The 16,751-nt window shown below is 41.6% G+C and overlaps 1 protein-coding gene across 6 annotated transcripts in view; it reads right to left on the reverse strand.

Moving 5' to 3' along the window:
- Positions 1-16,751, reverse strand: part of CFAP92 (cilia and flagella associated protein 92 (putative)) — an 82,388-nt gene that overhangs the window by 47,838 nt on the left and 17,799 nt on the right. For 4 of the 6 annotated variants that reach the window (XM_078442692.1, XM_060631888.3, XM_078442693.2 and 1 more), the window contains exons 6-9: positions 16,460-16,532; positions 15,016-15,137; positions 10,695-10,838; positions 6,784-6,968 (exon numbers count right to left, since the gene is read on the reverse strand). In XM_078442692.1, the coding sequence (XP_078298818.1) occupies positions 6,784-6,968; positions 10,695-10,838; positions 15,016-15,137; positions 16,460-16,532 (524 nt within the window). The remainder of the gene's footprint in view (positions 1-6,783; positions 6,969-10,694; positions 10,839-15,015; positions 15,138-16,459; positions 16,533-16,751) is intronic. The other 2 variants (XR_013554097.2, XM_078442695.2) reach the window with 1 other exon arrangement.

Below are 16,751 nucleotides of genomic sequence, written 5' to 3' on the forward strand. Positions count from 1 at the left end.
ACCACAAAAAAAAAAATCGGAAAGACCACAAATACATGGAGGCTAAAGAACATCCTACTAGAGAATGAATGGGTTAACTAGGAAATTAAAGATGAAATAAAAAAGTATACGGAAGCAAATGAAAATGAAAACACAAGTCCAAAAACCTTTGGGATGCAGCAAAGGCAGTCCTAAAAGGGAAATATATTGCACTACAGGCTTACCTCGAGAGCAAGAAAAGTCTCAAATACCTAATACTTTAGGTGTAACCTAAATTTACACCTAAAGGAGCTAGAAAAGGAAGAGCAAATAAAGCCTAAAGCCAGCAGAAGAGCAGAAACAAATGATATAGATACAATAAACCCCAGTAGACTAGATCAACAAAACTAAGAGCTGGTTCTTTGAAAGAATTAATAACATTGATAAGTTCCTAGCAAGAATTATCAAAAAGAAAAGATAAATGACCCAATAAAATCACAAGTGAAAGGGGAGAGATCACAACCAACACCACAGAAATACAAACAATTATAAGAGAATTTTATGAAAAATTATATGCCAAGAAACTGGGCAATCTGTGGAAGAAATGGATAAATTTATAGAAACACACAAACTACCAAAACTGAAACAGGAAGAAGTAGAAAACTTGAACAGACATATAACCAGAAAAGAAATGAAAATTGTAATCAAAAATCTCCCAACAAACCAAACTCCAGGGCCAGATGGCTTCCCAAGAGAACTCTACCAGACATTTAAAGAGGATTTAATACCTATCCTTCTCAAATTGTTCCAAAAAAATAGAAATGAAAGGAAAACTTCCAAATTCATTCTACAAGGCCAGCATTACCTTGCTTCCAAAACCAGATGACCCCAATAAAAAGGAGATTTACAGGCCAACCTCCCTGATGAACATGGATGAAAAAATTCTCAACAAGATACTAGCAAATTGAATAAACAGTAAATTAAAATAATTATTCACCATGATCAAGTGGGATTTATTCCTGGGCTGCAGGGCTGGTTCAATATTTGCAAATCAATCAATGTGATATAACCTCATTAATAAAAGAAAGGATAAGAACCATATGATCCTCTCAATAGATGCAGAAAGCATTTGACAAAATCCATCATCCTTTCTTAATTAAAATGCCCATCAAAGTAGGGACTGGTGGAACATACCTCAACATCATAAAGACCATATGCAAAAGACCCACAGCTCATATAATCTTCAATGAGGAAAAACTGAGAGCCTTTCCCCTATAGTCAGGAACAAGACAAGGATGTCCACTCTCACCATTACTATTTAATACAGTAGTGAAAGTCTTAGCCTCAGCAATTAGACAACAAAAAGAAATAAAAGGCATCCAAACGGGCAAGGAAGAAGTCAAACTTCGACTATTTGCAGATGACATGATACTCTATGTAGAAAACCTGAAACATTCCACCAAAAGATTGCTAGAATACATGAATTCAGCAAAGCTGCAGGATATAAAAGTCAATATACAGAAATCTGTTCCATTTCTATACATCAATAACAAAGCAGCAGACAAAGAAACCAAGGAATCAATTCCATCTGCAACTGCACCAAAAACAATTAGATATCTAGGAATAAACCTAATCACTTATGAATAGGAATTCAGTAGGACTTAGGAATAAATCCAGAACACTTATGAATGAAATTGAAAAGGACACAAAGAAATGGAAAAGCACTCCATGCTCATGGATTGGAAGAACAAACACTGTTAAAATGTCTATACTACCCAAAGCAATCTACACATTTAATACAATCCCCATCAAAATACCACCAGGGTTTCTCACAGAGCTAGAACAAACAATCCTAAAATTTGTGTAGAACCACAAAAGACCCCAAGGAGCCAAAGCAATCCTAAAAAAGAAAAACAAAAGCATCACAATCGCAGACTTCAAGCTATATTATAAAGCTGTAATCATCAATACAGTATGATACTGGCACAAAAACAGACACTAAGATCAATGAAACAGAATAGAAAACCCAAAAATGGACCTGCAACCATATGGTCAACTAATCTTCAAAAAAGCAGGAAAGCACATCCAATAGAAAAAAAGACAGTCTCTTCAACAAATGGTGTTGGGAAAACTGGAGACCAACATGCAAAAGAATGAAACTGGACCACTTTCTTACATCATACACAAAAATAAATTCAAAATGGATGAAAGACCTAAATGTGAGACAGGAAACCATCAAAATCCTAGAGGAGAACACAGGCAGCAACCTCTCTGACCTTGGCCATAGCAACTTCTTATGAGACATGCCGCTGGAAGCAAGGGAAACAAAAGAAAAAATGGAAGTATTGGGACCTCATCAAGGTAACAAGTTTCTGCACAGCAAAGGAAACAGTCAACAAAACGAAAAGGCAGCCTACAGAATGGGAGATGATACTTGCAAATGACATATCTGATAAGGGTTAGTATCCAAAATCTATAAAGAACTTATCAAACTCAACACCCAAAGAGCAAATAATCCAGTTAAGAAATGGGCAAAAGATATGAATAGACATTTATTCAAAGAAGACATCCAGATGGCTAACAGACACAGGAAAAAATGCTCAACATTACTCATCATCGGGGAAATGCAAGTCAAAACCATGATGAGATACCACCTCATATTTGTCAGAATGGCTAAAATTAACAACACAAGAACAAAATGGTGTTGGTGAGGATGTGGAGAAAGGGGAGTACTCTTGCACTGTTGGTGGGAATGCAAATTGGTGCAGCTACTCTGGAGAACAGTATGGAGGTTCCTTAAAAAACTAAAGAGAACCATACAAGAGACCCAGCAATTGCTCTACTGGGTTTTTACCCAAAGGATACAAAAATACAGAATTGAAGGGGTGCATGCACCCCAATGTTTATAAGCAGCATTATCAACAATAGCCATACTACGAAGCCCAAATGTCCATCAACTGATGAATGGATAAAAAAGATGTGGTATACATATACAATGGAATATTAGCCATCAAAAAGAATGAAATCTTGCCATTTGCAACAACATGGATGGAGCTAGAGTGTATTATGCCTTGCAAAATAAGTGAGAGAAAGAGAAATACCATACAATTTCATTCATATGTGGAATTTAAGAAAGAAAATAGATAAACATATGAGACGGGGGGAAGAAAGAGAGGGAAACAAACTGTAAGAGACTTTTAAAGATAGAGAACTGAGGGTTGTTGGAGGGAGGTGGGTGGGGAGTAGGTTATACAGGTGATAGGTAGGAAGGAGGGCACTAGTTATGATGAGCACTGGTTGTTGTACGTAAGTGATTAATCACTGAATTCTACTCCTGAAACCAATACTGCACTGTTAACTAACTAGAGTTTAAATAAAAATTTTAAAAGGAAAAAATAATGAAATAATAGCTGGAATTTCCCCAAATTTGGCAAAAGATGTAAGCCTAAAATTTCCATAAACTGAGTGAATCCATAGGATAAACCCAAAGAAATACACACCGAGTCATATCATAGTCAAACTTCTGAAAACCAGAGACAAAGGAAAAAAAAAAGTTGAAAGCTACAAGTAATAAATGCCACCCAGCCTATTGGGAAAGACAGTTGATTTCTTACCAAAAAACCATACAGGTCAAAAGGAAGAGGCACAACTTCTTTCAAATGCTCAACCCCCAATTCTAAATCAAGTGAAGTTAGCCTTCAGGAATAGAGGAGAAATAGACATGATCAGACAAAGAGAAACTAAGAGAATTGGTTGTTATCAGATCTACCCTAAAATAATTACTAAAGGAATTTCTTGAAACAGAAATATTTTTTTTAAATCTTGGAACATCAAAAAGGAAAAAGAACACTAAAAAGAGCAAACCTATAGATAAATACACTTTTCTTCTCCTCTTGAGTTTTCTAAATTATGTTTGACAATGAATCAAAAAGTATAATATCATCCTGTGGTGTGTATACATATACAATGGAATACTATTCCGCATCAAAAAGAATGAAATCTTGCCATTTGCAAAAATGTGGATGGAGCTAGAGTTTTCACTTATGCTAAGCAAAATAAGTCAGGCAGAGAAAGACAAATATCACATGATTTCACTTATATGGAATTTAAGGAACACAGAGGAACATAGAGTAAGGGAAGGAAAAATAAGATAAAAACAGGGAGGGAGGCAAACCATAGGAGGCTCTTAAATACAGAGAATGGACTGGGGATTGTCAGAGGGGAGGTGGACGGGGGGATGGGCTAAATGGGTGATGGGCATTAAGGAGAGCCCTTGTTGGGGTGAACACTGGGTGTAATACATAAGTGATGAATCACTGGGTTCTACTCCTGAAACCAATACTACACTGTATGTTAACTAACTTGAGTTTTAAAAAATAAATTAAAAAAAAAAAGTATAACATCATCTGATGTGGTTCTCAGCCTATGTAGAGGAAATATTTAAGACAATTGTAAATGAGATAGGGTAAACAGATTTGATGAAAGGTAAGGTTTCTACATTTCACTCAAACTGGAAATATGTTGACACCAGTAGGCTGTGATAAGCTACGTATGCATAATGTAATTCCTGTAGTAACCACTAAAAACCTATATAAAGAGATGCATTAAAAAATGCTGTAGATAATCAAAATAGAGTCATAGAAAGCTTTCAAATAACCCATTAGAAGGCAAGAAAACAAAGAAACAGAAAGCAAATATTAAAATGGCAGACCTAATCTCTAAAATATCAATAATTACACTAAATGTAAATGGTCTAAATAAACCAATTAGAAGAGCTAGTGAATTTTAAAAAAAAAAAAAAACTGCACTAAATGCAAGGGCATTATGCTGAAGCAGGGGAGCATATCTCAAAATGTCATACACTGGATGTTTCCATTTATATAACTGTTCGTTTCCCAGGGCTGCCATAATAAATTACCACAAACTGGGTGGTTTAGCACAACAGAAATTCATTGTCTCACAGTTCTGGAGGCTACAAGTGCAAAATCATGGTGTCAACAAGGCCATGCTCCCTCTAAAGATGCTAAGGAAAGATTCTTCCCAGCCTCCTCCAGTTTCTGGTAGCCTGACACACTTCCTGGCTTGTGACAGCATAACTCTACTCTTCACATAGCATTCTCCCTATATCTCTTCATATAGTCTTACCTCTATGTCTCTACATCCAAATTTTATAAGGACAGCAGTCATATTGGATTAGGGCCCATCCTCAAGACCTCATTTTAACTTGATTACCTCTGTAAAGGCCCAATTTCCAAATAAAGTCACATTCTGAGTTGCTAGCAGTTAGGTGTTGAACATATCTTTTTGAGGGAACACAATTCAACCCACAAAAATAACATTCTCAAATTGACAAAATTATAGAGATGGAAAACACGTTAGTGGTTAGGGGTGGTGGGAGGTTAAGAAGTGGTTGTGACCATAAAGCAATAGCATGAGAGATCTTTGTGGTGATGTAGTAATTCTGTATCTTGAGTGCAATGACAGTTACATAAATCTACACAAAAGATAAAATGGCATAGAACTACACACACATTCATCAATATCTTGATTTTGATATTACACTATAGTTATATAAGATATAACCACTGGAAAAAAACTGGACAGGGGTACCTGGGTGATAGTTGGTTAGCATCTAACTTCACCTCAGGTCATGATCTCACAATTCGTGGGTTCAAGCCCCACATCAGGCTCTGTGCTGACAGCTCAGAGCCTGGAGCCTGCTTCAGATTCTGTGTCTCCCTCTCTCTCTGCCCTTCCCCCACTCATTCTCTCCCTCCCTCTCTCTCTCTCAAAAATAAATAATAAACATGAAAAAAACTGGGCAAAGACTACATAGGATCTCTCTGTTCTACGATTGTAACTTCATCTGAACTTTTATTTCAAAATAAAAGTATAATACACAGATGTGGACATGCCCAAGCTAAGATACATAATTAATCAGTTTCAGAAGACAAGAAGAAGATTGTAGGTTAAAAAAAACAACAACAACACATTCAGGGGCGCCTGGGTGGCTCAGCCGGTTGAGTGTCTGACTTTGGCTCAGGTCATGATCTCACAGTCTGTGAGTTCGAGCCCCGCATCAGGCTCTGTGCTGACAGCTCAGAGCCTGGAGCCTGCTTCCGACTCTGTGTCTTCCTCTCTCTCTGCCCCTCCCTGGCTCATGTTCTGTCTCTTTCTCTCTGTCAAAACTAAATAAACATAAAAAAAAAAAAAACACATTCAAAGCACATACAAAGGTTCAAATGGAACATAAAAGATGGCAGAACAATGCCTTCAAAACTCTGAAGGAAAATTAGAATTCTATGCCTAGCTAAACTATAAATCAAGTGTAAGGGTAGAATAAAGATATTTTCAGAACATGAGACCTCAAAACAATCACCTCTCATTAACCTGTTCTCAAGAATCTACAGGAAGATATCCAGCAAAACCAGAAAGCAAACAAATCAAGAGAAAGACAGAATCCAGGAAACAAGGATCCCACCAAGAAAGGAAAAAGGGAACTCCCAGGATAAACATCAGTGCTAAACCTGGTTGGTTCAAAATGAGTGAGCATCTAGGTGAGTGCTGTTACTGTATTCATGAAGCCTGGCGGGTGGGATCTGAAGGGAGGATCACTACCTGCACTTGAAGGACACCTGTGGTGCAGCGGGGAGACATCAAGAATCGGTAGCTCTTAATCCCAGGAACCTAATCTCTCTCATATCTCGCTATGAGATCCTAAATGATTATACATCTCACATAAGGTCATGGTGGGGAAGTAGAGATGACACGGACAACTGGATGGGAAAAAGAGCTCTCAAGTCCGTTTTTCTGGCTCACTCTTACCTCTAGTTCATGGATTGGCACAGGTTGTGATGGAAGGCAGGAAACACACTTGATCTTTATGGTCAAAGGGTTTAAATCCTGCTTTTGCTCCTCAGTCATGATAGGAACTTCTGTTTTAAAACTCAAATAACAATCTAAAATGCTGGCAGACTTCCAACAGCCACAACTCATGACAGTTTGCCATCCTAGGAGGGACATACACAGAGCATTAGACTGTTACTCTTGAAAGCCCCACCACAAACACAGAGGGATAGGGTAACCTGACAAAAGCCAATGATAAATCGCAACTAAAAGAAGAAAACTTAAAAGAAAAAAAAAGCGAATTGGCAAACACCTACGGGCAGCATAGTATATGTCAGTTTTTCAAACTGAGGTCCCATAGGTCTCCTAAGAGAATTTACTTGTTGCGATTTAATCTTGATGATCACCTTGTAATATCAGCATTTCCTGAATCATCTACAAGAATACCGATGTTTGGGTGGTACCTTCAAGCAGTCTCATGTACTTGGTCTGGGATGTAGCCTCCACACTAAGGTTTTTAAAAACTTCTCAGGCTGGGGCGCCTGAGTGGCTCAGTCGGTTGAGCGACCGACTTCGGCTCAGGTCATGATCTTGCCGTTTGTGGGTTCGAGCCCCGCGTCAGGCTCTGTGCTGACTGCTTGGAGCCTGGAGCCTGCATCGGATTCTGTGTCTCCCTCTCTCTCTGCCCCTCCCTCTCTCTCTCTCTCTCTCTCTCTCTCTCTCTCTCTCTCTGTCTCTCAAAAATGAATAAGTGTTAAAATAAATAAATAAATAAGTTCTCAGGCCATTTGTGGCTGCTGAAATTTAAACTTAAATATAATTTAAAACGCAGTTCCTTCATCACACAAGTCACGTTGCAAATGTTCAAGTGGCCACGTGTAGCTAGGAGCCACTGGCCTGGACACCACGGATACAGAACATTTCCATCACTGCAGAAAGCTCCACTAGAGAGTGCTGCTCCGGGCAGTTATTTTAGAACACAACACATAATGTCAGTGGGTCTGTTACAGGGGCCAGTGGTGCCACTTTCACTGTCGCAGTCCAGTGAGAAAAGCCTAGATGCTGACGTAGAACGTAACTGGTACCGGATCAAGCATGGCGCCCCTTCCCCAATGGCTGCGCGATGGCGCAACTAGGGAAAAGGGTGGGTGAACTGAGCCACCGTGTGGCACACGGGTAGCAGTGAGAATATGTTCTTGCGAAAGGCGTCCCTACATTTTACCAGGTGGAGACATACCGGGGTGGGGGGCGAGGGGAGGGGAAGAGGGAAATCCTCCAATTTAACAAGCAGAGAGGCCTAGGCTTAAATCCCAGATTCGATTCTCAGCAGTCATGAGACGTACAAGCATAGGTTCTTTGAGGCTTCATGTCCTCATGGGCAAAACAGGCACAGATCCCAGCTTTCTTGGTCAGGAGAGTCAAGAGGGCTCATATATGTGAAGGTGCTGGGGATACCACCCAGCATACGGTGGGTGCTCAAAAAAATCAGTTCTGTTCCTTTCACGACACTTGTAAATGCGTTTCCAGGGCACACAAAAACCCGGTCAGTCACACTCAGAAAGAGGAGTCACTTCCAGGAGCCCCTGGGTGGCTCAGTCATTTAGGCTTCTGACTTGGGCTCAGATCACGATCTCACGGTGTGTGAGTGCGAGCCCCGCATCGTCTCTCTACTGTCAGCACAGAGCCCTTTTCAGACCCTCTGTCTCCCTCTCTTGCCGCCCCTCCCCCTCCTCAAAAATAAACAAATGTTAAAAAAAAAAGCAAAGAGTAAAGAAAGAAAAGAGCAGTCACTTCCAAAACAAGTTATGGGCCCAGCGTGTCTGGCCATGTGCACAGGCCGTGAGCGTGGGGCCGTGTGCAGCTCCAGGGGAGCAGCCCTCAGTGCTCCCACATCTCTCTTTTCAATGGAGCTGACTCATGAAGGCCATAACTAATTATGATTTGTGTTCTAGAACTTTGCAAGCCTCTTCGTAGAAAAAGACTGCCCAGTTTAGAAGAAATCTCCCGTGCAAACATGCACTCAAATCATCATTCAGAAATTTAGGGCAGGGAGAGCCATAATTCCAGGGTAGGGTTTCCCAACCTCAAAACCACAGACACTTGAGGACAGAGAGTTCTCTGTTGTGGGGACCGTCCTGTGTATCGTGGGGCAGTTAGCAGCAACCCTCTAACGCTCTGCTCCCACCTGTGACAACCAAAATACATTCTCACACTGTGGGGGGTGGAGTGGGGGGAGGCACACGTGCCCAAGCCGAGGAGAGAAAAGGAGCGGGGGAATGAACGCCACACAGTGTGTGCACTGAAACGGCCAGACTTGAGCCTGCATTCATGCCATTTGATCCTGAGAACAGCCCTGTGTGGCCGCCATAATGTCTGCTTTGTAGATACAGAAACCGAGGTCCAGAAATGGTGAGACGCCATCCGAGGTCTCCTGGCCCATAAGTGGCAGAACCCATGTCCAAGCCAGTCCTGCCTGGCTATGCTTGGCCCCTCCGCTATGCAATAATAGAAAGTAAAGAGCTCATTCCAAACACAGAATCTTTCTAGAATCTTAATGTGTTACTAGCCAACCAGCATTTATCACTCAGGGATGCAAAGCCTATGGCCTAATTTGAAATTGAAGATGATTACCAAAAATTATCATGCTGGTCTTGGAATAGTCTTATGCTATTATTTTATGGCAAAAACAAACATATAGGGGCACCTGGGTGGCTCAGTCGGTTAAGCATTCAGCTTCAGTTCAGGTCATGATTTCACAGTTTGTGAGTTCAAGCCCCACGTCAGACTCTGTGCTGACAGCTCAGAGCCTGGAGCCTGCTTTGGATTCTGTGTCCCCTCCTCTCTCTGCCCCTCCTCCATTCACACATTCTCTCTCAAAAATAAATAAATGTTAAAAAAAAATTTTTTTAAATAACTAAAAGTAAAAACTAAAAAGTTAAAGGTATTTCCTCAAACTGTATCAATATCAACCCAAGAGCTTGTGAGAAATGATTTTCCAGTCACTCGACACTGACTTTAGGAGGTAAAACCCCAAGCAGCTGCAAAGGTGGGTTCCATCCCAAGACGGAAGCCTAAATTTCTGCAGATTGGCCAGTAGAGGGCGCACATTTACCCTGATGGCCAAAAAAAATTTACAATGAATTAGTCTCGAAAATTACCTTCTCTAAAAGAGAAGGGTTTCCCCCCATATACTATTTCAGAAACGAAGTCACATAATGTTACCCAAAATATATTCTGAGCTTTCCATGAGCACAACCTATGGATATAACATGCCTACTATTTATTATTTAAGCCAGAGAAAGCCTCATTTCTAAATTGTGATAGATCTTACAAAGCAGAAGAATGAAACCCCTGTCCTGCCACTGAGCTCTGTGACCTCAAGTAGGTTGCTCTGACTTCTCTGAGTTTTGGTCCCTCACAGAATAAAGGAGAGCGAGCCCAACACCACAGCTACAAGTTCACCGGGAGGATCTGAGTTTGCCATGAGCAGTAAATGATGGGCCAGGAACACTGGTTCCTTTTCCTCATTTCCTTTACTAGATGTTTTTGTAAAACTCTGCAGGAAGGCGTTTATAAAAAGCAGCATCCTATTTAGAAAACAAAATCAGGGCAGTTATTCTCACAGGTTTCTTTGGACTTCGGAATCAGACCTGAGTTCCAATCCTAGCCTCGCCTTTACTTGCTGGTGTGATCTCGGACAACCCGGCTGACCTCTCTGCACCTCTTTTTCCTCCTCTGTGTAATGGAGACACCTCCATTTTGCTGAAATGGCTGGGAGCATGGAAGTAGGTGGCAGAGGAGAGGCTTGGTCAATGCAAGCATCCTGTTTATGGACATTCTAGCCACGTGGGACCAGACAACTAAGAACTGCTGGGAACAGGTGTAACTACCTGCGAGGAGCGGCATCAGCACCAGTTCGGTAGAGAAAGCTCCGTGCTTCCAATTTCCTGCCCCCTTGAAGTCACTGTCTTCCACTCGAGATTTCCTCTTTCTCTTCTGGCTCTTCTTTTTCACCTCCGACTCTTTCCTTTTACCTGTAAAATCAAAGGAAGGAAATCAGTGTTAAGAGGAGAACGTATCCAAGCTACCATATATGAATTCTTACATGCTGCAGAGATTCGGAAAGGTTCTGGAACAGGGGCGCCTGGGTGGCTCAGTTGGTTAAGCATCAACTTCAGCTCGGGTTGTGATCTCACAGTTCATGGGTTTGAGCCCCGCATCGGGCTCTGTGCTGACAGCTCAGAGCCTGGAGCCTGCTTTGGATTCTGTGTCTCCCTTTCTCTCTGCCCCTCCTGCACTCATATTCTGTCTCTCTCTCAAAAATAAATAAACATTAAAGAAAGAAAGAAAGAAAGAAAGAAAGAAAGAAAGAAAGGTAGGTAGGTTCTGGAAGATCCTTGAAGGCAGAGGCTGTCCTTGGTGCTGCCGTTCCCCAGCAACCAGAAGAGGTGTCTAAATGTAGATACCAGACCAGTTATCAGTTACATTCAGGAAGAATGTGACCTCCCAGCCTCTTCTACCTAAGAACATGGGCAGAAGGGGGCTAAGATTGGATGATGACCACAGCACCATCACATACCAAAGTTCTCCCCCAAGTCAGCCTTAACCACAGTGTAGGGTTGAGGTTTGGGCTTCGGAGTTGAACCACCAAAGTTCCAGAACCAGGTCTCCCCCTCTGTCACCATTCTAAGCCTCGATCTGTAGAATCTGTAGAATGGGAGCTATAGTGCTTACCCTGTAGGGTGTTGAGAAGAGGAAATGAGCAAAGGTACATAAAATACTCAGCTCTGTGCCAAGCTCAGATCCAGGGATTAAAAAGGAGACAATAAGACATATATTTCTATGGTAATTAAAACCATGAGCGGGGCGCCTGGGTGGCTCAGTTGGTTGAGCGTCCGACTTCGGCTCAGGTCATGATCTCGCGGTCCGTGAGTTCAAGCCCCGCGTCGGGCTCTGTGCTGACTGCTTGGAGCCTGGAGCCAGCTTCAGATTCTGTGTCTCCCTCTCTCTGACCCTCCCCTGTTCATGCTCTGTCTCTCTCTGTCTCAAAAATAAATAAACGTTAAAAAAAATTTAAAAAAAAAAAACAAAAAACCATGAGCTATTTGTTCCGTGATATAACGACCAAGGGAACAGAACCTAGAAAGCCCAGAAATACATCTGCTAGCATAGAGGGACTTAATAGATGCCAGAGGTGGCATTTCAGATCTCAGGAAAGGATGGATCAGTCGGTTAATTATATTGACTATCCATTAGGAGGCAGATGAAATTATCAGGCATCTCATGCCATATGCAAAATGAATTGCAGACTAATGACAGAAAACAAAAACTTCAAACTCATTTGGAGAATACAGAGAAGACTCTATTGACATCTGGATGAGAAATGATTTTATTTTTTTTCCAATGTTTATTCATTTTTAAAAGAGAGAGACAGAGTACAGTGTGAGCAGGGGAGGGGCAGAGAGAGAGGGAGACCCAGAATCCGAAGCAGGCTCCAGGGTCTGAGCCGTCAGCACAGAGCCCGACGCAGGGCTCGAACTCACAGACCGTGAGATCGTGACCTGAGCCGAAGTTGGCCACTTAACCAATTGAGCCACCCAGGCACCCCAAGGAAGGATTCCTTAAACATTACCAAAAGTACAAACTAGAAAGGAATAGTCAAATAAAGGGTGTGCAAAACAAAACAGCACACATAAAGTAACAGGGTAAATTGCAGACTGCGGGCTGTGATGTTTATAGTGCGTGTAACTGACAATGCATAATTATCCAGAAGATGTCAGAAATAAAGCTTACACATCGCTAGGAAAAAAATATAAAACCCAACAGAAAAATAAGCAAAGAATCGCAATAGCCAAATCACATAAGACGGTGACCAAATAGGCACATGAGATGTTCTCAACCCCACTGGGAATCAGGAAATAAGGCCCTGAGCGCACCAAGCACGGCTGATGACATGGAAAAACTGGAATTCTCAGGACTTCTGTCCAGAGAGCAAACTGGTACCACCCAGAGAGTAATAAACCCGAATACCTCCTGAGGAGGTCAAGGTGCATTTCCCATGCCCTGTGATCCCTCTGGGCAAATGCCCTAGACTCTCTGGCACAGGCACATGGAGACCTACCCAAGAGTGCTCGCTGTCACAGCACTGGTGACAGCAGGAAACGAGACAACTCAAATGTCCCTCAGTGGGGACTGTATGGGTGAAGGATGGCACATCCATCTAATGGGGTATTCTACAGAAGTTCCAAGGAAGGAGCTGGACTTAGGTATACGGACACGAATATCTCAAAAATCAAGCTGAATGCAAAGAGCAAGCTGCAGGAAGATATGTACAGTATGAAATCATTTCTGTGACTCACAAAAATAAAAATCAATACAATGTTGTATGAATGTGTCAGAAAGAAAGGGGTGGCAGGGAAGGGTCACACCAATTTATCTGCAGGACAGGGTATGCTTCTTAAAAGCACAGGGTGTAAAGGAGACAAACTCTATCTGTAAACTTTCCTTTCTCAAGAAAGCTGTGGTTGTATTTTACTGTGTACTTTTACAAAGTAAAAAGGAGGGTGTGAAAAGCTCATTAAAATGCTTAAAGAATATTTTTCAAAAGCAAGGCTATTTAGGGGCACCTGGGTGGCTCAGTAGATTAAGTGGCCAACCCTTGATTTTGGCTCAGGTCATGATCTCATGGTTCATGGGATCAAGCCCCACATCAGGTTCTGCATTAACAACATGGAGCCTGCTTGTGATTCTCTCTCCCCCTCTCTCTCTGCCCCTCCCTTGCCCATATGAGGACTCTCTCACACTCTCTCAAAATAAATAAATAAATATATTTTCTTAAAAAGCAAGTCTCTTTAGGGGTGCCTGGGTGGCTCAGCTGGTTAGGCATCCGACTTCAGCTCAGGTCATGATCTCACGGCTCATGAGTTCAAGCCCTGCATCGGGCTCAGAGCCTGGAGCCTGCTTTGGATTCTGTTTCTCCCTCTCTCTCTGCCCCTCCCTGCTCTGTCTCTCAAAAATGAATAAACATTAAAAAAAAATTTTTTTTTTTGAGCAAGCCTCTTTAATCTGAAAAAGAGAAAACTCAGAGTTGAAGGTGTTCCGATGTGAAAGTGTTGACTAGACTTTTAGGGCCTTAAAAATAGGAACATGAACAACTGTGTTTCTGACGCCTGGCAGAGAGCCGACTCAAGCAGCCACTTCTTCCCCCAGCTTCAGAGTGTTGAATGCGAACCAGGAAAAGCAGATTAATTGATAGAGAGTTAAGGAAATGATCTGTAGCAGTTACAGCTGAACAAACAGGAAGTAGGCCATCCCAGAAGCAGCAAGTGCATCAGCTCTAGAATATTCCACCTCATACTGGAAACCCAACTGCTTACTGAAAAACTGGTGAGGAGAACAAGGTCAAGAATGAACAGGTCCACTTAGTGGCTTCTGACGACACTTTGCCTCTTGTCTGTCACTAAGATTACAAGCATCTGCATGAGCAGTTCCTGTAACCTGGCATGCTATTTCCCTTATTCCACCATAAGAAGCAAATAACTTATCTTCCAAGATTATTTCCATAGCCCCAACTCTTTTGTGCTTCCCCAACATGCCTACCTACCCTACCACAGCATCTATCACATAGGACTATCATTATTTATTAGAAAGTCTCCATCAACATTAGAGATTTTCATGCTTCCCATGTTCACGACACCATGAGTCGGGAGCACAGAAACATTGGTGGAGTGGAAGGGGGATGCAGTGTGGATGGGTGGGATCACGCAGGTAACTGAATGGGATGAGGTCGGTTGGAATGGATGGATGGGGTGGTAGGGATGGCTGGTTGAGGTGAGATAGAATGGGCAAGTTGAATGTGTATGTAGTATTCTTTTACTTTTGAGTCACGTTTGGTCAGATATCAAAGAATCTTTCTGAAGTATTCTGAATTTAAAATATTTCATAATCCCGGGTGCCTGGTTGGCTCAGTCAGTTGAGCATCCGACTCTTGATTTTGGCTCAGGTCATGATCCCAGGTCATGGGATAGAGCCCCATGTTGGGCGCCATGCTGGGCATGAAGCCTGCTTAAGATTTTCTCTCTCTCCCTCTCCTTCTGCCCCTCCCCCCACTCATGGGCACTCACTCTCTAAAATATATAAAAAAAAGAAATATTTCATAATTCTTCCAAGTCTAGTTACGTTATAAAATTCCAAAATCCCATCCTAACTTACTTTGAAATTTTTGCTTTTCTACTATGTTTGTTAAACTGCTAAATGATCTCTCCATTAATTCCTTCATCTCCATCCCAGGTGCTGTCTCCAAATAAACAGTTGGTTCTCTTGAAATACTCCATCTAGAAAATTCACAAAGAGAAAAATAAATGAAGGTGAAAAAAATCAGGGACCAGATCTAAGAATCTATTTACTGGACCAAATGGGAGCAGATTTTTTTAAATGACACTGTATTTCTCTAACCAATGCTTCATAAATTTCATTGTGCATATGAATCACCTGAAAATGCTGTTAAATAAAAGTCAGGTTAGGGTTCAGTAAGCCTGGAGTGGACCTGACATTCTACATTTTTAACAGGTTCCCAGGAATGCTGATGCTGTTGCTCTGCAGACCACACTTGTACTATCAATTTCTAACCAACCAGAGACATTAAGGAAAATATTATATTTTTTATAAAAGCACCCAAACTCTAAAAAAAATCCAGGAACTCGCTTATAGGAATTATCCAACATCTATAGGAAGAAAAATTTTTTAACTCTATTAAAAATCATAAAGAAGGAACTGAATTAGGTGAAAAGGTATACCATGATCATGGACAGGAGAACTTCTCAATGTAAAAATGTCAATTCTTCCCAAATTAACGCATAAATTCAATGCAAAAAACCAATTTTTTAAAAATCGAGATTCTGTAAAAATTTTTTAAATGTTTTTATTTACTTTTGAGAGACAGAACGAGTGGGAGAAGGGCAGAGAGAGAGGGGGATGCAGAATCTGAAGCAGGCTCGAGGCTCTGAGCTGTCAGCACAGAGCCCGCCCGACGCAGGGCTTGAACTCATGAGCTGTGATACCATGACCTGAGCCAAAGTCGGATGCTCAACCAAGCCACAGAAGCGCCCCTAAAAATCGAGATTTTTTAACGACATGGTCTCTTGGGTTCTCCCCATCCTATTCTCTCAAGCCACCAGCTGGGCCTCCACCCTGGTCCCCACAGCATCCAAGGAATCTCCTTCTCCATATCCTTCTTAGGCTCCAAGAGCAACTGCACTCAGCAGGAAAGGCTGCGGACTTGGTGATCCAAAGGTATGGGATGGGGTCCTGGCTTTACCAACACTCCCAAGATTCCAAAGAATTCCAATTTTAAAGCTTTGTGCAAATTGCTTTACCACCACTCTGTTAGCTTGTGAAGACAATGGAGATAGTAATACCACCTCACAGAGTGACCATGATGAGGATTAAGTGAGATAAACTACACATGCAAAAGTACATGTTTATACTCATAAACACAACCATTCCTTTCTCTATTCCTTTAATTTCACCTGGATTGTATGAGTTCTGACTTAACTGAAGTTACTAAAACCCACATAACTCTTGGCGAGAGTTTATAGGGCCAGTACAAGAGGGGGTTCCACTCCCACTCCCCAAAATAACATGGGTCCATCCTTACCGAACTATGCCAAGATCATCCATTCGGAGTGCCTTTTCATATTCCTCGGAGCTCTTGGAAAAAGTTTCAGGCTCTGCTGAGAATCGGATAATATTTATTAGTAAATGGACTTCTTGTCCCATTCTAGTTCATTAAGAAATGAGGGCCCTTGACCCATTTTGCAATGCCAGTCACCAGACAGAGGGCTTGGTGTGTGGTGAGCATTCCATAAAAAGATTAGTCAATAATGAATGAGTAAATGAGTGAATGTAATTGTAAATAATTACAGTTATTTGGACAAATGGAGGCAAGA

The sequence above is a fragment of the Panthera onca genome, chromosome A2, assembly GCF_046562875.1.
Source record: "Panthera onca isolate mPanOnc1 chromosome A2, mPanOnc1 haplotype 2, whole genome shotgun sequence".
NCBI lineage: Eukaryota > Metazoa > Chordata > Mammalia > Carnivora > Felidae > Panthera > Panthera onca.